This window comes from Garra rufa, chromosome 10, assembly GCF_049309525.1.
Source record: "Garra rufa chromosome 10, GarRuf1.0, whole genome shotgun sequence".
Taxonomy (NCBI): Eukaryota; Metazoa; Chordata; class Actinopteri; order Cypriniformes; family Cyprinidae; genus Garra; species Garra rufa.
Genome location: NC_133370.1, coordinates 34,537,271 through 34,561,430, shown reverse-complemented (window position 1 = coordinate 34,561,430; position 24,160 = coordinate 34,537,271). Strand labels below are relative to the sequence as shown.

The following is a 24,160-nucleotide window of genomic DNA, read 5'->3' as shown; positions in this document are numbered from 1 at the left end:
ACCTACCTTCAATGCAAATACAGTAAATATGTGTTGTTCAATGTGACAAAAATAACGCACTATTGATGTGCACATGCGCAGTATGGCCTGGCATGAAAAAATGAAATGTCAGGGCAATGGCTTTATTTGTGTAACTGAGTTAACATCATGGCTGAAACAGAACATAATATGATAATTAAACGGATAAAATATGGAGTGAGGGGATGAGGACACTCATCATCACAACGAAAAATTCTTGACAGTACTAAAATAATATCAACATTCCCTGCTCTGTTTGTCAAGGCGAGGGACCGATTGTTCCCAGAATGACAGAAAGAGGGCGCCCGAATTGAGGAGAATTCGGATGAAAAGAGGCGGAAAACAATCTGCGGCGTCTCTCTCCACAGTTCGATGGCTTCGAAAGGTCGACGGTGACGTCATGTCGTGCGCTGACTGTGATTGGTCAGCGTAGGTGGAAGTGTTACAAACGGTGTCATTCACAAAGTAACAAGAATACATTACAATAGTGATAAAGAATGCAATTAACTTTAAAATAGTATTAAGATCATTTTCCAGGCAGTTTTACACACGGATCTTTTGAAGTTTACGTAAAGCCAATTCTGGGGCGTATTGTTCCGTTTGTTCACTGATTTATCAGGAGATCACACTTGAGAGATTGTTTTAAAGGTAAGAATATTCTGTCGACGGCGAATGAGTTTTACAGTTTTAATTGATTTGTATTTTATAAATAATGCAAGATGTGGCAGCTCTACTGCTTCTTTTTGTGGCCTAGGTACATTTGTATGTCGAAACGAGAAAGTTGTTGCCTTGTAAACCTTTAAGTTTATATCAAGTTGTGAAGCAGATAACAAACTTTCACGATTCAACAGGTTAGCTAATGTAAAATATTAAACTCTAATTGAGTATGCGGTTATAAATCTAACTCATAAACTACAAAGTTAAAGTTAAAATGAATGCCTGTTGTCCACCCTTTGGTATGCGAGGGAAATTCCTGTATTTGAATCATTGTTATTAGTAGGCCAAATGACTCTGGTAGGGTTATTTTGTGATGAAAATACGCTAACATACAACAGAAATCATTTTAAGCTTTTATTAGCTTCCGTGAGACTGCCTCAGCTCAAACTACAAGTACAGACAAGACGATTGAATTTCCTTCTATAGTCAGTGATATCTATAGGGGATTTGGTGCACATTAAATATGGGCTATGAAATGTGGAGTGCAGACTTGTGTACAATGTTTTAAACCCCTAGTTTTGCCCCTCTGAAGGGGTTTGCATGCATGACTACACTGTTAATGATCCGCACTCATTAGTTTGCATGTGAGCCCATTGAGGAACCCTTCATTTCTCTTTCATCAAACAGTGTTCAAGGACTGTCTTCCCAAGTTTTTGTTTTATGGGCAACAAAACATTCTGAGGTTACTGGCTTGGAAGCCACATCCATGTTGTCTTCATGGATAGGAGGGTGTCTTGAATCTAGTCTGATTTCCTTTGAAAGCTGACACATGGCCCTGAGGTTGTCTGTAAACGCCCATACATACAAGTAACACAGTTTAAATCATTAGATTTCTGTTTAAATGAATACTTTACCCAAAAATAGATTCATTTTTTACTCCCTGCCATGTTGTCTCTGTCTATTAAGCTCCAAAATGGACAAAAGAGGGAAAGACACCATGAACGCAGACAATACCACTCAAATGCTATATTCCAATTCTACTGGAGCCATAAAATGTTTGTCATTAACAGAACAAAGTTTAATTTATTTTTCACTGTAGTTTTTCAGTCAAACATTTTTAATGCTCCTTTTGATGCAGTGTGCCATTGACATCCAATGTTTTTGGTTCTCATGTTTCTGGTAACCAAACATTACTGACATAAAATCTTAGGTACATAATAATATTCTTCTTGTCATGAATTCTCTCAGGATTTATCTTTCGGTAAATGCAATAAAAAAATAAAATAAAAAAAAATACACAATTGTAATTGTAATTTCCTAAATAAATCTTTGGGGAATCAGCCTTCTGAATTGGTCAGCAAATTTGTAGCATGATTTGATTAAACATTTCTATTTGTTTTAAACTTAATAAACATTGTCATCATGAATGGTTGTTGTATAGAAAAGAGTGAAGTCGTCATTTCATGTCTCTTTAATGATAGAGCATTATGAGTAAATAATGACAGAATTTCAATTTTTGGGGGAATTTTTGAGAATAAAAAAGCAATACAGATATATAAACCCGTTACTTCCCTTTAAGTGGTGGCTTTTAGTGTTGCAGTGATTAACCACATAACTCTTTAAATGTGTCCTTTGTTTATATTCTGTCTGAGTTCTGAGTTTGAGTTCTGTTGAAACTAAACCTCTACTGATTGTAGCACTGCTTAACTTAAGAAATATCTAATATTCGAATAATGCTAGCTGTTTGTGCAAAATGCTGTACCGTAGACCTTTTGTATCATTGCACATGAATCATCAGCACTGGGTTGGATTCCAGCAATACAATTAAAGGTTACACTCAATTTTAAGGTGTCCTTGTTACAGTGTAATTATACATTTAAGTACTGAGTAATATTAATTAACTACATGTACTTACTATAGGGTTAGGATTAGGGTTGGGCTTAGGGTTACTTGCATGTAATTATGCATAATTAATTGTTATTATTAATAATAATAGTGAGTACATGTAATTTGTAACCAACAGAGGTTTACCGCTCCCCCAAACCTACCAGCTCTCAAACCTTTGCCTGCAATGTTACATGATAATACTTTCAAAACTTGCAAACACTGTTGTTTTCCTGTTACTCAAATGTGAATGTACTGCTTACTCTGAAAACTGTTCAGTTTCAGTTTTTATTTTTCTTCTGTTTAGTTTTTGGTTATAATGTACAGTGTATTTACTGTTACTACTGTATTAGACTATAAGATGTTAATAAAATAAGTTGGCTGGCTTCACAAGGCATAGTAACATTTAGACAATGTCCGTAATTGTCGCAATAGTTCATAGCCTTTCTCAATTCAATTGTGAAACTAAATGTTGCACCATTTTGGTTTCCTTAGAAGCCACATTAAGATTTGTTTTATCGCACCACCATATACAGTCGTGGCAAAATGTTTTGAGAATGACACAAATACTAGTTTTCACAAAGTTTGCTGCTAAACTGCTTTTAGATCTTTGTTTCAGTTGTTTCTGTGATGTACTGAAATATAATTACAAGCACTTCATACGTTTCAAAGGCTTTTATCGACAATTACATGACATTTATGCAAAGAGTCAATATTTGCAGTGTTGGCCCTTCTTTTTCAGGACCTCTGCAATTCAACTGGACATGCTCTCAATCAGCTTCTGGGCCAAATCCTGACTGATAGCAACCCATTCTTTCATAATCACTTCTTGGAGTTTGTCAGAGTTAGTGGGTTTTTGTTTGTCCATCCGCCTCTTGAGGATTGACCACAAGTTCTCGATGGGATTAAGATCTGGGGAGTTTCCAGGCCATGGACCCAAAATTTCAACGTTTTGGTCCCCGAGCCACTTAGTTATCACTTTTGCCTAATGGCATGGTGCTCCATCGTGCTGGAAAATACATTGTTCTTCACCAAATTGTTGTTGGATTGTTGGAAGAAGTTGCTGTTGGAGGGTGTTTTGGCACCATTCTTTATTCATGGCTGTGTTTTTGGGCAAAATTGTGAGTCCACTCCCTTGGATGAGAAGCAACCCCACACATGAATGGTTTCAGGATGCTTTACTGTTGACATGACACAGGACTGATGGTAGCGCTCACCTTTTCTTCTCCGGACAAGCCTTTTTTCAGATGCCCCAAACAATCAGAAAGAGGCTTCATCGGAGAATATGACTTTGCCCCAGTCCTCAGCAGTCCATTCGCCATACTTTTTGCAGAAGATCAATCTGTCCCTGATGTTTTTTTTGGAGAGAAGTGGCTTCTTTGCTGTCCTTCTTGACACCAGGCCATCTTCCAAAAGTCTTGGCCTCACTGTGCGTGCAGATGCGCTCACACCTGCCTGCTGCCATTCCTGAGCAAGCTCTGCACTGGTGGCACTCCGATCTCGCAGCTGAATCCTCTTTAGGAGACGATCCTGACGCTTGCTGGCGTTTCTTGGACGCCCTGAAGCCTTCTTAACAAGAATTGAACCTCTTTCCTTGAAGTTCTTGATGATCCTATAAATTGTTGATTTAGGTGCAATCTTAGTAGGCTCAATATCCTTGCCTGTGAAGCCATTTTTATGCAACGCAATGATGGCTGCACGCGTTTCTTTGCAGGTCACCATGGTTAACAATGGAAGAACAATGATTTCAAGCATCACCCTCCTTTTAACATGTCAAGTCTGCCATTCTAACCCAATCAGCCTGACATAATGATCTCCAGCCTTGTGCTCGTCAACATTCTCACCTGAGTTAACAAGAAGATTACTGAAATGATCTCAGCAGGTCCTTTAATGACAGCAATGAAATGCAGTGGAAAGTTTTTTCGGGATTAAGTTAATTTTCATGGCAAAGAAGGACTATGCAATTCATCTGATCACTCTTCATAACATTCTGGAGTATATGCAAATTGCTATTATAAAAACTTAAGCAGCAACTTTTCCAATTTCCAATATTTATGTAATTCTCAACTTTTGGCCACGACTGTATGTCACCGCTGCTCTCACCTTACAGCTAGATACACTGGCAAAGCACTTACAATTAGTAAAACCAAAGCAAAAATTAAAATCTAAAAGTGAAGGCTAATTCAAAATATTGCAAAATACTATAATAATATATAAATAACTGTAAAATAACACTGGCACATGATCTCTGCAGACTGTCTATAGTAATCAGTTATCAGACTATATGTGACCCTGGACCACAAAACCAGTCTTAAGTCGCTGGGGTATATTTGTAGTAATAGCTAAAAATACATTGTATGGGTCAAAATTATTGATTTTTCTTTTATGCCAAAAATCATTAGGAAATTAAGTAAAGATCATGTTCCATGAAGATTTTTTGTAAAATTCCTACTATAAATATATCAAAATGTAATTTTTGATTAGTAATATGCATTGTTAAGTACTTAATTCGGAGAACTTTAAAGGTGATTTTCTCAGTATTTTGATTTTTTTGCATCCTCAGATTCCAGATTTTCAAATAGATGTATCTCGGCCAAATATTGTCCTATCCTAACAAACCATACATCAACAGAAAGCTTATTCATTGAGCTTTCATATTAGCCTCACAACATCGTTCGATTAATCGTTGCAGCCCTATTTCATATGTTGTATACATCTCAGTTTTGTAAAATTTAACCTTATGACTGGTTTTGTGGTCGAGGGTCACATATATATTTCTTTTCATTTGGTAATTTAAAAGGGTTTGAGCCATTAGCTAGTGATTAGCACATGCGCTCTGGTCCATCCACAGGCAATTGTGGGTTTGAATCTAACTTGTGTCATAAATCACCTTCTACTCCTGTGATTTCACAGAAAAATGTCTTTGCCAAGATCAGGCTCATGCAGTCACTTTCATCCTCTGATACCATTAGAAACAGATTTAAAGAGCTGCCTCATGACTTCAGAGCTGCACGAAATCAAAAGACTTTACTTTGGAAGATTAAAGTTATGCAATAATAGAATTATAAGATCATGTGTCATTTCAGGCAATGGTTACCTAGTTCTCATGTTAAATGTGAACTTGTTATCCAAGCATCTAAAATTATTTCTTCATGTTTCTCTTTGGTTTTCCTTGACTTGCTCGGTTAATCAATTTAGTTATACGTGTTACTGCAGTAAATATGATACACACTGGGTTATGCATATTTTGGCTGAAATGATGGCCATGAGGTTTTTGAAAATTTGTGGACTCTACATTATTTGCCAGTCATTCACCTCGATCCCAGTCCGATGAATAGATTTATTGTATCGCCCTTGTCAAAATCGTCATGCGATTCCACTGTTAGGCGTGTTTGCCTCAAATACCATCCATAACAGTTTGAATCAGTCTGTGAATAAGGAGCTGATAATAAAATCTGAAGTATGTGGATTAAAAGATCTGTTTAGTATAAATCCATAGTAATTATTTTTTCAGTTGTACTTTTGTCACAAATTTTAAACAAGGCTTATTCCATGCCACATTGATGACAGCTGTGTCCTGTAGTGTGACATGCTATACTTGGTCTAAAATCGTTTTATTATTTATATGTTGTATTTTGTTTATCATTATTAAAATATATTATATTATTATTATTATTATTTAGTATTAGTAGCAGTAATAATAATTTATTTTTAATATAATTTAATGTAATGTAATGCAATTTTATTAGATTACTATTATTAATACTATGTTAGTAATTAGGTTTAACAGTAGTTATTAGTAATTACTAACAGTTGTTGTTTTTTTTACATAGAATATTGGAATATTTGTACTATTAATGTTAGAAGTTTCAGATTATATGTCAAATATCATGCTAGGACGCCATCTACTGGTAATATGTATCTGGTAGTGATTTTTATGTTATGCTGTCCTGTGACCACAAAGATGTTGTTTTGGAAGCTAAATCCTTGCACTACCGTTTGTCTCCAAAAGGAGGCATACATGGCTCACACTTGATTCTGCGCACTTGATTTTGTGAATGAAATCCAATGAGGCCATAGTTGAAACAAAAATAAATGGTGCCATATGACACAATTTTCCATTGTAAAGTTTGGTAGGGGTCAGACCCATGGCGAGACACAGCATAAACATCCATTAACACTGGCAGATGGTCAGAATGATACGTCCTGTTTTTAGCTTGACCAAGAACAGTTGGACAAAGTTTACATTTCCTTGCTGTCTGACACAAGCATTAAGAGTGATTAATGCTGAGTAACTCTGAGGTATCCTATCTGCTCATTAACTACAACTGTTAGAAACTAGTCCAAATTCACCTTAGAAGTCATTTTCCACAAGTCAATAGGGCATGCCATTACCATAAATGGATTTTGAAACAGATGTGTCAGAGATATCAACACACGATTATTGTTTTGTTACTCTATAACCTATATCCTTTTTGATATGCTGCTATTTTTGCTAGTGACATCATTTATCTTTATGTTGGCGCATAAAAATGTTGTCACTGCATTTATTACATTTGAAGAATTTAATGGCATACAACAGTTATGTATTTCCCAATTGTTTGTGGGAGTATTAAGAGGATGGTGATGTTTAAGTGCATCTTTCCTGTCTAGGGATGGGAATCATAAAGAAACGAATGATTCCGGTTGTGATTCCTCTTTATGATTCTTGTAATATACACACTATATAGATTACCATGCATATTACTAACATATTGCATGTTTATTAGTAATTGTAAAGCATATATTAATGCTTATTCTGCATGACCATATTTTAGATCATTTAATCATATCCATACTTGTACCTTAACAACTATCTTACTGTTAATAAGCAGAAAATTAGGAGTTTATTAAGGCAAAAGTTTTTATTAATTAATAGTGAGAATTGGATCTGTAAAATAAAGCGTGACCAAAATTAATTAAACACTGAACAACTACAGTGTCTTGCGAAAGTAGTCATACCCCTTCATTTTTTCATGTTTTATGTTGCTTCCTTATGTTAAACTGTTTTAAATAACTTTTTTCCACATTGATCTACACTCCATGCACCATAATGACAAAGCAAACACAGAATTGTCACAACTTCATAAATTTATATATATATAAACTGAAATAAATATTCATACCCTTAACTCAGTACTTTTCTGAAGCACCTTTACAGGCTTTTGGGGTATTTTTGCACATCAACATTTGGCAATTATCTGCTATTCTTCACCTCACCTCATCACCTCTCAAGCTCCGGTTTCTCCAGAAATGTCTGATTGGGTTCAAGCACAGGCTCTGGCTGGTTCACTCAAGGACATTTACAGAGTTTTCTACAAGCCACTCTTGGTGTGTGCTTAGGGTCATTGTTGTGTTTGAAGGTGAATCTTCTTCCCAGACTGAGGTTCTTTTTCCTTTAGACTGGATTTTTATTACGGTTATCTCAATATTTTGGTGCATTAAGCTTTTATTCTACTATGATGAGTCCCTCAGTCCCTGCCACTGAAGAACAGCCCCACAGCATGAGGCTGCTACCAGCACACTTTATTTTTGGGATGGTACTTTGTAGGTGATAAGAAGTTCCTTCAAACTTGATGCTTGGAACTGAGGTTTATCAGACAAGAGAACCTTGTTTCTCACAGTCTGAGGGTCCTTTAGGAGACAGAGACTACATGCTTCTGTGAACCTTCAATGCAGCATTATTTTTTTCTTCCCAAGATGGCTTGAAGCAGTTCTGTCTCTGAGCTCTACAAGCTTTTTTCACCTCAGGGCTTGGTTTTTGCTCTGATATGCATTTTCAGCTGTTAGACTGCAAAGTTAGACACTTGTGCCTTTCCAAATCATACCCATTCAATTGAATTTCTAAGTTTCTAAGTGTAGTAACATCTACAAGCAATGCTCCTGAGATAAATTTCAATGGTCCCAGATATGAATACTTATGCAATGGAATTATTTATTAGGTTTTTAATTTTTAATAGACTGGCAAATATATTAAAAACCTTTTTTTTGCTTTTTTACACCATTATGGTGTATGGAGTGTAGATTGATGTGGAGAAGAATACTTTGTATTGTATATTCATGCAAAATATTATTTATATTTGTTATTTATATTTACATGTATATTTATACCATGTATACAGATACTTTTTTTCCCTAAAACAACATACAATGCATTAAAAGTTAACATTTTTCCAGTATGTGTATCCTCTGGGAATCAAACCCACAGCTACCTATTCTTATTTGGACATAACTTCCGCTTCAGCATTGTTGGGAAGGTAGTGAGAGCATGAGAGTAAAGATGGGCAATACTCAAGGAAATAGTTCCCATGAGGCAACTGAATGAATGGAAGTCATTGATCCAGCGAGGTGTCTCAGGCAGTAAAAAACGAAAGTGTCCATTACAGCAAGCAGTCTCAGGTGGTTGAGATACTGTGTGATGAGGAAACAAAGCTCTGTGTGAGTCCAAGGGGAAGTTCACTGTCAGGGGAGAACAAAGCAGTCTTATGTGAAGTTCAGGAAGCTTCCTTAAAGATCTGAGGTTGGTTTTTGGGGCACTTGTGAAGGGAGTTTTGTAAGAGAGGTTCTATGTGGGAGAAACTCATTCTCTGGGTGGCCGTAGGGCCCCAAAGTGTTTTGTCTCGCTGTTATAGAATGAACTGTGCAGGTGGCATGGGGATATACAAGTGCTCTCTGTGTTCAGACAACCATCTCACTTTATTTTCTAGCTTTCTGAGCCCTATATAGCCCCAACTGGACTTAATGTTAGAACTGAAGCAAGTCTTAATTTTAGATTTGAAGGCATTTGATTAAGCAGGAACAAATAGCCTGTTATTTACAAAAATAGCATTTTTTTTCCTGGGAGTGCCATTTTCCTGGGAGTTTTTTTAATGTTGGATAGACAGCATGTCTGAAGAAGATTATTGCTTCTAAAGGTCTCAAAGTGTTTTTTTTCTCCCATATTTGGCAACCCTGTCCTCTGTGATTATCTCATTGGTGTACAATACTCCTCCACAGAGCTGCATATTAAACATCAAATATGTTTCACCAAGTGTGTCATGACGTGTACAACAGCAGGAAAACATATTTTTATTAAATTGTACTCACAGGCTGTATGCAAAAACAAACATACAATGTGAACAAGTGTCTGATTTATGAATGAATGACTCTGATGAGTTGGTTCTTTTTTTTAGTGAATCAGACACAAACACTGCTTCCAGTGTACTCTGATTCCTTAACTAATGACTCTTCTGAGTCAGTCTGAATCCTTCTGAAGTGAATCCAGAAAAGAGCAGTTACTGAATTGGACTTACTCGAAAAAAAATCCTTTTTTGACAGAGACTTGAAAATAAGTGTTTAGGGGAACTCCTTTAATTCAGTAGTTAAAATTCATTGTGGGACTTTATGCCATTTATCTCTCTAGCAAACTGCAAGACAACTTTTATTAGTATTTGAACATAACAGATGTAAACCAGTTTTCCAAAGGAAAGTCTGCTGTGTGCTGTTGTTTTTTTTTTTTTTTTGTCATGCTTGTCATTATTGTCAGTGGTTTCTTTTTCCCTTCATTGTGTGTAAAGGTGGTTTCTCTGAAGTCTATTTGTGTTTTTCTCCTCCCCCAGTCATATGTTCTGTGTGCATTTGTCCTTGACTTACTCACCTGTAACCAAAGTGTGTTTTGGGTCACTTTCTTTCTCCCTCTATCGGGCACAAAATTGTAGTGACCTTGTGATGCAACAGTAGTGTGTCTGACATCAGATCATAAGGTTTCATGCTCAAATCAAGTTTTTTTAAGACATTCTAAAGAAACAAGAGATACCTGACATTACCTTTTTCCAAGTACTCTGTTTTGCCAGTCAGGTGAAATTCATTGTGGACTAAACATTGTGCATCTTGAACAGTTTGTGTCATGATGTTTTGAGCTTCTGCCTTTTTCAAAATAACTTAAAAAAATGCTTACTATGAGCTGGTGTCTTGTGTTATGTGCTTGCTGTGTCTCCTCTTCAGCCAGTCAGTGCACATATTATACTCAGATCTTGGTTATGTGTTATTTAGTTATATGTTTAGAAATAATGAAATAAGGAAATGCATTTGCATCAGCGTGTACTTTCTGGAAAAACACTGCTTTACTAGTGCTAAGCTTGTGGTTAATAAGGCAAGCATCAGTTTTAGTATTGCTGAAACTTTTAATTTTTACAGACAAAAGTCTTTTAAAATTCCATGAGATATGGAATTTTCAATGAAGGCAAAATATGTCCACACAGATTTCACTGCAGGTTTAGTGGTACATTTTTGCTCACAAAGTTTCACAGTATTTCACTGATGTTGCAGCACCCTTAAAACCTTTTCACCTCCTTGTAAGCAAACAGGTGATCACAGTTTTGTTGCGCAATTGCAGCTTTATTTCAAGTAATTGGAAATTCATATCTCCAAATTGCAACTCCTCACTTAGATCCCTAAACAGCCACATAGCAATATGCTAAAAGGCACCTAAAACACCGTAGGAACTCCATAGCAACACTTTGGTATTGCGTATTTTGCATATACAAGCACAACTCAAATTTCCATAAAATGTAAACATCTAGTTTTAGTCTATAGCATTTATGGGGGTGGAGCTTGTAATATTTTTACTTCACAGTGAACTTGTTTAGTGGCGCAGAACAATAGTGTTTATGAGATGCTGTCACGCAGTGGTTTTCCCCATATTATAAGTGGCTCTGTGCCCAAACCTGACACAATCTCCTGTAGGCTTTATTCTATCTGTGAACACCCTTGATGCTGTGGAGCCAGTTGACCAATATATAATATGGGTGTTATCATGTGCAGATGAGTTCATGGAAAGGATCTTTGATCCCATGATGACACATTGGTTCATGTGACATTCAGAAACTCTGGAGGCGGCATGTGTGGAATTCTTTCTAGTTTGTGAAGGCAGGCTGGACTGACAGGGTTTCTTTTGAACCAAAGCAAGCATTGTTTTTTTTTTAAAGGAGTTATTCGAAACAAACAGATTTTTTTCTTTCTAAGTATTATCATTCGATTGCTGTACAAAGGTAAATTTTAAAGTACTCATTGCCATTGCTACAGGTTCACTTATACTTCTGTGAATATGGTTTATGCAAATACATGCAAAACATACCTTGCACGTCAGACTCTATTGGTCTCAATTTGTTTTTCATTTCAAGTCTTAGCTTGTTTAATTTGTTCCTAAGCTGCTCCATTTTGCACAGTACATTGAAGTTTCTCTTTATTCCCATGTGTTCTCGTGTTCTCATTCTTCATGAAAATATTGACATTTAATACACAAACTTGTCCTTTAAACGACACCACTCAGCCAACTGTAGAGTTACAAGAGAACACTGTTGTGGCTGGAACATTACTCATTAATAAGATGACTACATTAAAGGAGAGACCAGAGCAGGACTCCAGACTGTGATTAAAGTAATCTCCAATTCAACAGCAATTTAAACCAGTCCTGTTTTTTGTGATGCAATATTTTGTCCATTATATTTACATAAAAATTAATGTCAGCATGGTTTTTTGCGTTCCACTTGCGTCTTTTGCAGCTTCTCGTACATAATGTGGTGTAGTCACGAAGTGCTCCCTACAGTTAAAGGGAAAAGAAGGTCAGGAAAAAAATCTGTAGATGGAAAAATCTCAATTTGTGCAAGTTTTCTTTTTTTTACTTTGCACTTTTTTTTAGAAAATGTTTATTTACTATTTATTCAAGGTATTTAATATTTTAATACTTAATTTCCATTATCTAAATATTCTTAATAAATTTAAAGTTAGTTGTCATTTCAAAGTGTGTAGGCCTTCTTGCATTATTATGCTGTTATATTATGATTATATATTCAGTGGCATAAAATGGTCTTAAAATTACAATATCACTTATTGCAATTATTTCTGGGGCAATATATCACACAACAAAAAGGTGTTATTGTGACAGGCCTACATTCAGATTAGTTTAGTCAGATATCATCTTGTGAGGTAGCATTAATTATGTCTTTGCAGGGCTCGAAATTTACTTTTTTACTTGGTAGCACAAAAAATTTAGGAGCACCTAATTTCTTTTTAGTAATGCGCCGATCTTGATTCTTCATGGTCGATTCTGATTGCAGATGTTTTACAAGCAAATGGGCTGATTCTGAAAGCCTTTTTTATATATTTATTTTACGCCTTAAGCAAGGGACAAGAATGAATGAAAATATGAGTACATGAACAAGATGTATGTTTTCTCTATTATAGGTACAGTCATTTAAATTAGAGGCAACCACTGCATTTTTAAACAATCTACAGTATAAACAACAAAAAATTAAACGACACAGTTATTTCTTAGTCGTGTAGACAATAAATGCATGCATGATCAAAGTAGGCTACTCTTTCAATATTCAAAGTGCAAATAGACACTGAATTTTTAAAGCATGATACAGAGCTATAGACACTACACAATTTATTATAGCCCACATACTAATAACAGCCTAGATATTTTATGTAGCCTAATTTGCTCGTATTGGGGAGTCGCTCTCTATAAATTATATTAAAATTGCTTCTGAATGCACGCATGCGTTTTACTTTTGGTTTCGTTTTAACGATCCCGCGAAACTCTCGACGGCGCGGAGCGTGCATTCTACAATACAAGAGATTACTTTAACAAAACCATTTGAAAGTGGGAGGACACAAACAGGATTTTGAAAAGTGTGTCCCGTGTGGAAATTATGCCCCTGCGTGAGTGGAACTCTGCCGCTGAGTTATCATCTGATGTGAATGTATGGCACGTTGTACAGTACATTGAGACAGAGGTGCCATGAATTGCATCTGACAGAATGTATGCTGTAGCACAAAATATAGTAGATTTCTTCAAAAGCAGATTGTGGAGACCTTTTAATTGTCCACAACCAAAAGAGAGAACGGCGAACCTGTCACTGCATCAGCTCACAACAATCTGTGCAGTAGTTAGCAAAAGTTTTGTAAAGAAATGAAACCAATTCGCAACACAACAATTTCTTGCACTCGCACAAATGCTCCCAAATATAATTTGAGGTCGCGCAGATTAAATTTTGGGAGCATATGCGACCAAAACGGTTGCAATTTCGAGCCCTGCTTTGGAGCATGCTCAATTTTTTTCTGTATGCTAAATTGAAAACAACATAATCCATGATTTTCATTATTGTGAACAATTTACTTGGTTCCTTTTGATAAATATGTCAAAATGATATACAAGCCAGCTTGAAATTTGAGTCATAATCACTGTCAACAACAACTGTCAAAACCTTTAAAGCTTTTTGCAGTTATGTTTGAATTAAAATTAACTGGGAACCATTGCTTGTAATTAAGGATGCGTATTCACATCAGTGATTTGTTGTAATAAATGTTTCCATTCAAACATAATTCACAAAATAATATAATTGGTTATTGTTTAGCAAAGTGAGGCCCAATTGTAGTGTTGAATCAATTGTAAGGGAAACTTGTATGGGAATAAACTGGCATTTGGATGAACTGTTGGAATAAACACAATTTTACATTTTATTTCAAACAGGCATAAATATTCTTTAAAAACGATTGTGAAATCTGGAATTTGTTCACTTAAATTGGCTATTAGTAAACGGAAAAGAAAAGGGTGTGACGTGTCTGTAGGTTTATTTAAACACTAAGAGACAGAATAACAAAAATCCAGAAAAACGCGTTTTAAAAAAGTTATAAATTGATTCGCATTTTAATGAGTGAAATAAGTATTTGACCCCTTCACAAAACATGACTTAGTACTTGGTGGCAAAACTCTTGTTGGCAATCACAGAGGTCAGACGTTTTTTGTAGTTGGCCACCAGGTTCACACACAGGTTTCTCAGGGGGGATTTTGTCCCACCCCTATTTACAGATCCTCTCCAAGTCATTAAGGTTTTGAGGTTGACGTTTGGCAATGTGCTTCTTGAGCCACTCCTTTGTTGCCTTGGTCATGTGTTTTGGGTCATTGTCATGCTGGAATACCCATCTATGAACCATTTTTAATGCCCTGGCTGAGGGAAGGAGGTTCTTACCAAAGGTTCTCACCCCGCCCATTGTCCCCTTTGATGCGGTGCAGTTGTTCTGTCCCCTTAGCAGAAAAACACCCCCAAAGCATAATGTTTCCACCTCCATGTTGGTGGGGATGGTGTTCTTGGGGTCATTCCTCCTTCTCCAAACACGGTTAGTTGAGTTGATGCCAAAGAGCTCAATTTTGGTCTCATCTGACCACAACACTTTCACCCAGTTCTCCTCTGAATCATTGGCAAATTTCAGGCACTGTGCATGTGCTTTCTTGAGCAGGGGGACCTTGCAGGTGCTGCAGGATTTCAGTCCTTCGTAGCGTAGTGTGTTACCAATTGTTTTCTTGGTGACTATGGTCCCAGCTGCCTTGATAATTGACAAGACCCTTCCATGTAGTTCTGGGCTGATTCCTCACCATTCTCATGATCATTGGAACTCCACAAGGTGGTCTTGGCCATGGTGGAGAGTTTGTAATCTGATTGACTGATTGCTTCTGTGGACAGGTGTCTTTATACAGGTAACAAGCTGAGATTAGTTAACAGAGTGCTCCTAATCTCAGATCGTTACCTGTATATTAGTCACCGGGGAAGCCAGAAATCTTGCTGATTGATAGGGGATCAAATACTTATTTTACTCATTAAAATGCAAATCAATTTATAACTTTTTTTGAAATGCGTTTTTCTGGATTTTTTTGTTGTTACTCTGCCTCTCACTGTTCAAAATTTTAATTATAGACTGATAATTTGTTTGTCAGTGGGCAAGTTACAACATCAACAGGGGATTAAAATATTTTTTCCCTCAAATTATGAATATAAAAATTGAATGTTTACCTTTAGGAGCCATTGACTGTCTAGTCATTTTTGCTAGAAAAGAAAGAACTTGGAATCAAGCAATATCTTAAATACCATAATACCATAATATCATAAAAACTTGAGAGTGGGCAAGCAACTACTTTGCTACCACCTGCGACACTCTGGCAACCACCCAGAAAACCCTTCCAACTGCATACAGTAGCAACTCACTTCAAAATACCTTAGTAACTGCAAAGCTTACTAAGGTATTACTAAGGCCCAACATGGTTGTCAGAAATTGTAAACATTTGTTTGCAGCTTGTATTAGTGAATGAGTTTTCTTAAAATTGTTATTTAGATGTTTTCATTATAGGGATAGTTCTTCCAAAAATTCTTTACTCACTTTCATGTTCTTCCAAACCTGTATGACTTTATTTCTTCTGTGAAACCAAAAAGACTAAATTAGGGTTTAAACTAAATTTGGAAAAAAAATCTTTTGGGCTCAGCAGGAGACAGAAAGTCATACAGGTTTGGATTGACATGAAGGTGCGTATGTGAAAATTTATTGGGTGATTTGTTTTCTATAAACCCCACAGCAAGTTATTCTTTCTCTCATTCTATTTTTTTTTTTTGTGTGTCACTTTTCCCATAGTGGACCCCTTCAACTCAAAGACCCTCCCTGTAAAAGCCCAAACCCAGTCACTGCTGTGTGACATTACTGTGTTTTCCCTGTTATTGAACCATCCAGCATATTAACTAGGAGGAGCCAAGCGCAGACCTTTGGCCTCAGTTAGCGATATATAATCTGATGTACTCATACACATTGGAGCTGCCAGTGACTGTGGCTTCATAAAGACTGCTTTGTTTTAGGGTTGTAGCCTAAACGCAGAGCGCTGCTGGGGTGAGTTTGTTGTCCGAAGTTGAATAGTTATGCATTTCTCAGCTGCTGAAATGAATAGGGGCATTAAGAGGGGGTGGCAGGCAGAGAACACAATGGATGCGAGTTTTATTGCACCTCTGTTGCACCAGCATATCTGGCATCTTGCCCACAGATATACACACAACCTCCCGTTCACAGCTGCATCCTCTTACTCGCTCTTTTTTTTTTTCTTCTGTGATTCCATTTTAAACCACTTCTCCACCAATTCTTTCGCTTTAGACTGTTCCCAGCCCTAAAATATTTCTCCAGGGTTGCATGACTTTTGGAAACTACCTCTGTGCTGGTTCATCCCATCACAACAAAGTTATTTATTTTCCAAGGGGTGAAAACTCGACACACAGCTCTTGGTTATCAGGCTGCACACATGCTGACGTACATGAGACATTATCTGCAAGAGCTGGTGTTTGTTTAGGCCCCAGGCATTGACTGATAATGGCCCATTATTGTAGGCCTGGCCCTGTGTTGTTCAGTGTGGATTGGCTCTTTTTTTTTTGGACTTGTTCACATATTCCCATCTGCTTGGAGTCACTGCAGTGGCTATTTTTGACTTGACCATTAATACTGCAGGATGCTTGCAAGTACATGATATCACCTTTATGCTTCACACTGTTGGTTGCAAATCAGATTACAGTTGTTAAATACTAATATATATATGTTTTGATGCGTAAATTCAATTTGTAGGATTAAAAATGACCGATTCAATTCAAAAGTTATTTTTTAAAGAAATTAATACTTCTATTTAGAAAACACAATTAAATTGAAGTGAGAGTAAATTCATATAATGTTACAAAAGATTTCTATTCCAAATAAATTATTTTCTTTTTAACTTTCCATTTATCAAAGAATTCTTCAAAGAATTTCCTCTAAAATATTAAAATATTAAATAAATGTTTTCCTGAGTGTTAGATTTCTTTCAAAATGTTGAAAAAATTCTTACTGACTTAAACTTAGTAATGTATTTAGACAAAATAGTACAGTTTCTTAGTCATCAGTGATAGCATGAAACTAATTCAGCTTATCTTTACTGGCCAGAATATTACTCTGTGTATCCAAAAAAGGGAGGATTGCATAGAATGTTAATGTTTAGGCAATGTTTTATCTAACTGCACAGTCTCATTCTGGACATACTGAGTTCTGCTGTACTACATGTTTATTAGATATGAGCACACGGTCATATAGTGGAGTAATTTTGGAGTGTAGTTTTGATATAGCTGTTGTTGGCATCCTTTTCATGATAAAAATGTCTAGGCTGATGCTTTCCATAGAATAACTGTTGGACAAAACCTCTGTTTGTCAGAGAGCTGCAGGCACAGCCAAATCAAGAGTTGTTTCTATAGAACTAGTCCCTGGGGGTTAACAGACCACTTTCTGTAGAAATGGCCTCTGACCTACCTAATAAAATTTACATAAAGTCGTTAAAAGACCCTGGAGAAAGGGTGACAGTTGTCAGATATTAGGTCCGTTATCTTTACGTCTACTAGCCTGTCAGTCATTCATCATAAAATGACCATTTCATAGTGTAATGGGTGTTATCAGAATGGTTGTTTAAAAACATCACAATAATCCACAAGTGTGCACAACTTGAAGCAAAAAGTGGCATGTTTGTAAGACACAGATCCATCAGGCGATTTAAAAAAATCCACCAACATATCTCACATCAAAATCCACCAAAGTATTTTTTTTAGAATGGTTTTGAACTTTATTCACTTGTAAGTTGGGCTTGATCTGTGCATATTTGTCTCCTCAGTCAGACAAATAGACTTTTTCACTGGAGAAAGCAATATTTTGGATAGAGGACTTGGTTGAAGCTAAAAACATAATTAACTTAATGATGGATTTGTTTTTTACAAACATGCAGCTTTTCGCTTTACATGACATTAATTGATGGACTGGAGTCCTGTGGGTTACTTGTGGATTATTGTGATGTTTTAATCAGCAGTTTGGACTTTCATACTGATGGCACTTATTCATTGCAAGTGATGCAATGCTAAATTTCACCAAAACTGTTTTCATGAAGAAGCAAACACACCTACATCTTGGATAGCCTGAGAGTGAATCTGAACATTTTTGGGTGAACTATTCCTCTGATACATCTAATGATGTAGCACTGCCCTAAACATCTACTAATTAGTATTCTTGACTTACACTTTTTGCATATTGAATTGTCTTATCTTTTTACACTTTCAATGCTTAAAACCTAAGCTATTCTTTTGCTGCTTTCAGGTGAGGCAAGTCTAAATATGCTGAATAGTCACAGTAGTACATGCTGAGTGAGAATGAGTTGCATTACTACGGAGGGTTGATCAGGGCGTGCTGGTGTCACCGAGAGAGCATGTGACTAAGCGAGTGAAAGAGTGAGCAGGAACTGATAACATCTGCTGAATGAACATGTCTAGGGGCAGCAGTTGGTGACCTCAGGGCTAATAGGGTACCACTTAGACAGGGACATTTTGTGTACTACCCCTATACACATCTACACATCCGTATGCAGAACATAAAGTCATCAGCACATTTTCTTGGATTGAGGCATAGTCATACACTCTTATCTTTAAAGACTGTCTTCCTATCGGACATGGTCATAAAATTTAAGCAGTGTCTCCTGTAAATGATGGCATCCATTGTACTTTGTTCTGTTACTGTATTTAGCCTAAATGTTCCAGTGTTTTATTTAGATGGCATAATAAATTATTTAGGAATGTTCCTTCATGACTTAATCAGTTTAGCAATGGAAAAATGGCCCATGGATTTTTTTTTTTTTCAGATATATTTCATCCCATAAACAGTAATTAGAAAACCATTGGTTTTTGGAGCACTTCTTTCTATTTATCATTAAATATGCTTTTTAAAATCTGTTTCTTGAATAGATTAAACTAGACAGTTGTTGTCCAGACATAGTCTCCTGTGGTCTGTCTGTTAACTGTGGTCTGGATATTCTGAAAGAGCATTTACAATTACGTAAATTTAATTACATTTAATTAAAAGTAACAGTAAAAACATTTATATGTTACGAAAGATTTCTGTTCTTTTGAACTTTCTATTCATGTTAGAATGATTTCTGAAAGATCATGTGGTCATTTTTACTATAATTTTGATCAGATAAATACAGCCTTGACGAACATAAGACCTCTTTCAAAAATATTAAAAAGTCTTACAGACTCTTAAGATTTTAAACTGTAGTGTACATACAATATAAGCTTTTGCGATTGCACTTATTTTTTTACATCTTTTTTTTTTTTACTTTTTGGCATAACTAAACTTTGAATAGCTTACTCTGGGTGTTTGTATTGCAGACTGGCATCTGGACATTATGGAATGTAATTTGTAATTAGGGTTCTGTAGAGAGCATTGTAACACTGTCCCGGTTTTGTAAGTGTGTGGCATCATGCCACTGCCAAACTTCCTCAAGCCAGGTAAAATAGGACATGTCCCATGTGAAAAAATGTTTTGTCTTTGAGGACTAGTAACCTAAAACACTACCAGAGGACAACTACTGCAGAATTTCCTCTTCCTTTACCCATAAGTCAGTAAAAAAACTTTTCTCTTTTATTTTGGAGTGACAATAGATGGTGTTTACTACCTCATTGTTCTTTACTCATGAGGTATTGCAGTTGTCTTACGTTCGGAGAATGCAGGAACCTGGAAATGGATTATATGTAATGCATTACAGGAACTTTCAAATTCGATATTGTATAATTGCAATGGTTTGAGATCACCTGACCCTGAGAAGAAAAAAGAAAAAGAAATCTAAAAGTTTTTACCATCATGACCCATCCCTGCTTTGAATGAAAAGCTATTTATTTACCTTATCCTGTTAGACTGGCTTAATAAACCAAACAATAATCTCAAAAGAGTTTAGGGTCTTTCAGGGTAGATGTGTAAGGCAAGACATGACTGATATGCATATTAAACAGAACTGTCATATTATAATCAATCCAGACTAGCCAAACTCAAGATGACTTTAGTTCCTGAGAAGTTTTCATAATTTTATCTTCAGAGAATTGAGAATCACTTGAGTGACTGTCCTTAACTATTGCACATAACCTTCCAGTTTGTGTGAGTAAGGATGTGTGTGGGACCGTAGAGGGGGGTACATGTGCTAAATACTGATTTTAATAATGAACATTCCTTCCCTTTTAATTGATAACAGTACAGTCTACAGTACAGTCTTATTGTGTAGACTGTTGTGCATTCTGTTACTGTAAGGGTATTGATTTGACAAGTTGGAGGCTGGACTTGTCAATGCGATGTCATAATCTCCTGCCACTGCGTCAGATGTGTTCTGTTCTCTGATGCTGAGAAACTGGTGATGCAAAGGTGATCCTATGTTGTTGTGGTGTAATAGTTTTATGATGTCTGTAGATTTATAACTCTTTTTTTGTTTTGTTTTTGCAGTTATATGGTTTCAAAAATGTCCTCTAAAATGGTGGGCTCAAACAACCTGGCACATGCTAGAAGGATGGTACAGCAACTGAGAGTTGAGGCCAGTATTGAGAGGATAAAGGTAATTTTTTTGTTTCTTTACATGAGTGAATTAGCCCTCTTAATGTACCTTTTATTACTAAGTGGTAATCATTTAACAGATCCTTTATCCGTTTTCCATCATGAATGATTACCATTCCCCATATATTCTCTCCTATAGTCATCTTTAGTGTGATTGTGTATTTTTGTTTTTTTTTACTTTATCAAATTAATCAAGAAATGTGACCCTGGTCAATTTTACAAAATTAAGATATATACATCATCTGAAAGCTGAACAAATAAGCGTTCCATTGATGTATGATTTGTTAGGATAGACAATATTTGGCCGAAATACAACCATTTGAAAATCTGGAATCTAAGGCTGCAAAAAAAATCTAAATACTGAGAAAAACGCCTTTAAAGTTGTCCAAATTAAGTTCTTAGCAAGGCATATTACTAATCAGAAATTAGGTTTTGATATATTTATGGTAGGAAATTTACAAAATATCTTCATGGAACATAATCTTTACTTAATACCCTAATGCTTTTTGGCATAAAAGAAAAATCAATAATTTTGACCCATACAGTGTATTTTTTGGCTATTGCTACAAATAAACCTATGCTACTTAAGACTGGTTTTGTGGTCCAGGGTCACAAATTATTATACCTCCTAGACCTTTTGAAAAATCGAACCTCTTTGGCAACTTGTTTTCTTTTAATTAGCACAGGTTTTATATTTCTTTTTGCCTGTATAGAGTTTATGCTCCTCACTTTTGAGTGAATGATGTACAGTGTAGACACATTAAGGACATGTGACTGTGATTTTGTGGTAGTCATACAAAGATTACATAATTTTCAGAAAAAAATAGGTATTGATTATGCTACCCTCCAAAGTTTGGGGTCAGTGCAATATTTATTATTTTAGCAAGGATCTAAAAAAATTTAACGACCCCAAACTTTTGAACAGTAGTGTACATTCTTGTTTTGATTTAATAATTCATGCGTCAAAGGGATAAACAGATTAAACAAGAACAAAAACATGCAAGATCACTTTTTACATTCTGGCTTGTCTCATCCAGGTATCCAAGGCCTCTGCTGATCTCATGCGTTACTGTGGAGAAAACGCCAAGTACGACCCCCTGCTCATGGGCATTCCTGCCTCAGAAAACCCCTTCAAGGACAAAAAGCCCTGCACTATATTGTAGTGTAACAAGCACTACGGGCATCTTATTTAATAATTACTTCTACTCAACTTTGCCTTAAGTCCAGCTCTAGCTCCTTAGTATAACTTTGTGCCATGTCTTAACTGTATTTAGCTCTTACAGTATTTATTACTGTAAATAAACTCCAATCAGTACTAATTAATTGCCATTTTGGTAATGATCAGCATTGCGTCTCATCTTTACCAGCATCATTTGTCTTCTGTTTGGTTGTTTGGGCCAAGCCGAAAGTCATTCCAGGGAAATCAAGCCGTTTAGATGTTTTAAAACGGTCTTCAGTTCCTCTTTCCACCGAACGATGCCTTTAGTTACACTTTGTGTTTTAAATAGGGAAGTAGCACGACACATTATGATGCAAAGGGCTTGCAACTACATTAACTGATTAAATCTCACTTAACGTCTAATAAGTAGACGTGTGTTATATATTCCTCTAGTAGTACATATGAATAATGTCAAAGGGACTGACTGAAATAAATGGAATTTAAAGATCCATATTTTGATTTGGATTATGAATCTAATGTGACTTCTGCAATCATCACTGTTTAAGTGCATGCTGGGTAAAAAAAACAAAATAGTAAATCTCACATCACACAAATACTGATTTGTTCTCAGTGAAATGCAGTACCACTATGTGCAAAACCATTAGAGACAAGTTTCTAGTGTGGTTTATATGAAAGGAGAACCGATTACCCTGCACTTTCAAACCCATGTGCCTTAGTTTGTTCAAAGCAGTCCTTTTGTATTACAGATGTGTACAAATGAAATGAGACGTTTTGTCTATTGACACTACGTAACTTTTTGTTCTGTTTAGATTTAAAGTGCCTTTTCCTTCTGATTTGAAATGTGCCAAGCACATTTGTAAAAAAAAGACCACTGTTGTTTGATCTTGTCTATGAATTGAATGGATTTTTCCCAAAAAGGGCAGTTGTGAAACATTCACACTTTCAATGGGCTGAGCAAACATATTGATGCTGCAATATCTGTATCATTTTTTCAGACATCAGAAAGGTTATGGAGTATTTGAGATTAACAACCAAATCCCTGTGACCTCAGTATCTCTGTGAAGAAACAAGTTTCCTTTTATTCTTTTTGGTGTTTTTTTTTTTCCTTTTCTAATTTCTGTATTTTTGCAAGCATTCATAATGTGCTATATGTACTGTACCTTGAAAGAAAGATTTTATTAAAATTGTGAAATAGTAAAACTAAGTGCATCCCAAATGTGTGTTCTTGCAAAATCTAACGTCAATCTGTTTGTACTTTTTCTATGTAAAAGTGCAACTTGGACATTCTGCAAGATCTCTTTATTTGTGTTTCACAGAAGAAATAAAAGGAATAAAGAAATAAAGGGTTTTATGAGGGCAAGTACATGATGACAGATATTTAATTTTTGGATGAATTGTCCCTTATTACATACAAAGGAAGCAAAACAATGTTTTACTCCAAGGCTTAGGTGTTAAACAGTTAGAAACCAAATAAACTACTGTTCAAAAGTTTGGGGTTATTAGGAATATTTTTATTTTCTGATTGATTTGTAATATTTTGAAATAAGTTTCTTATGCTCTTCAAGGCTGTATTTATTAAAAACTAATACAGTAAACACTAATTTTGTGAAATATTTCTACAATTTAAAATAACTGTTTTCTATTTTAATCATTTTAAATTGTAATTTAATCCTGTGATGGCAATGATGTGAAAATATTTGATCAATTTAATGCATCTTTGCTGAGTGAAAGACTTTAATTATTTAAAGGTCAAAAGTTTACATCCCCCTTTCAGAATCTGCAAAAAGATGGTAATTGTTTTACCAAAATAAGAGGGATCATACAAAATGCATGTTATTGTTTATTTAGTACTGACCTGAAAAAAATATTTCACACAAAAGATGTTTACATGTAGACCATATACAGTACATATAAGAGAAAATAATAGCTGAATTGATATAAATGACCCTGTTCAAAAGTTTACACCCCCTTGATTCTTAATACTGTGTTTATACCTGAATAATCCATAGCTGCTTTTTTTAAAATTAGTGATAGTTGTTCATGAGTCCCTTGTTTGTCCTGAACAGTTAAACTGCCTCTTTTGAAAAATCCTTCAGGTCCCACAAATTCTTTGGTTTTCAGGCATTTTTGTGTATTTGAACCCTTTCC

The 24,160-nt window shown here is 35.7% G+C and overlaps 1 protein-coding gene across 2 annotated transcripts; it reads left to right on the top strand.

Annotated features, from left to right (window-relative positions):
• Window positions 1-450: 450 nt before the first annotated feature.
• gng12a (guanine nucleotide binding protein (G protein), gamma 12a) lies at window positions 451-23,216 on the top strand. Of its 2 annotated transcripts, none has more exons than XM_073848842.1 (3): window positions 451-666; window positions 20,725-20,833; window positions 21,870-23,216. In XM_073848842.1, exons 2-3 carry the CDS (start codon window positions 20,729-20,731, stop codon window positions 21,993-21,995), a joined length of 231 nt encoding a protein of 76 aa, XP_073704943.1. In that variant the 5' UTR covers window positions 451-666; window positions 20,725-20,728; the 3' UTR covers window positions 21,996-23,216. The 2 variants fall into 2 exon arrangements, with proteins under 2 accessions (XP_073704943.1, XP_073704944.1); XM_073848843.1 differs by lacking the exon at window positions 451-666 and adding an exon at window positions 11,498-11,627.
• The last annotated feature ends 944 nt before the right edge of the window (window positions 23,217-24,160 follow it).

Coding starts and splice junctions, on each gene's coding strand:
- gng12a (XM_073848842.1), top strand. CDS start 20,729: ATGGTTTCAAAAATGTCCTCTAAAATGGTGGGCTCAAACAACCTGGCA. Junction 20,834..21,869: donor CCAGTATTGAGAGGATAAAG/GTAATTTTTTTG, acceptor TGTCTCATCCAG/GTATCCAAGGCCTCTGCTGA.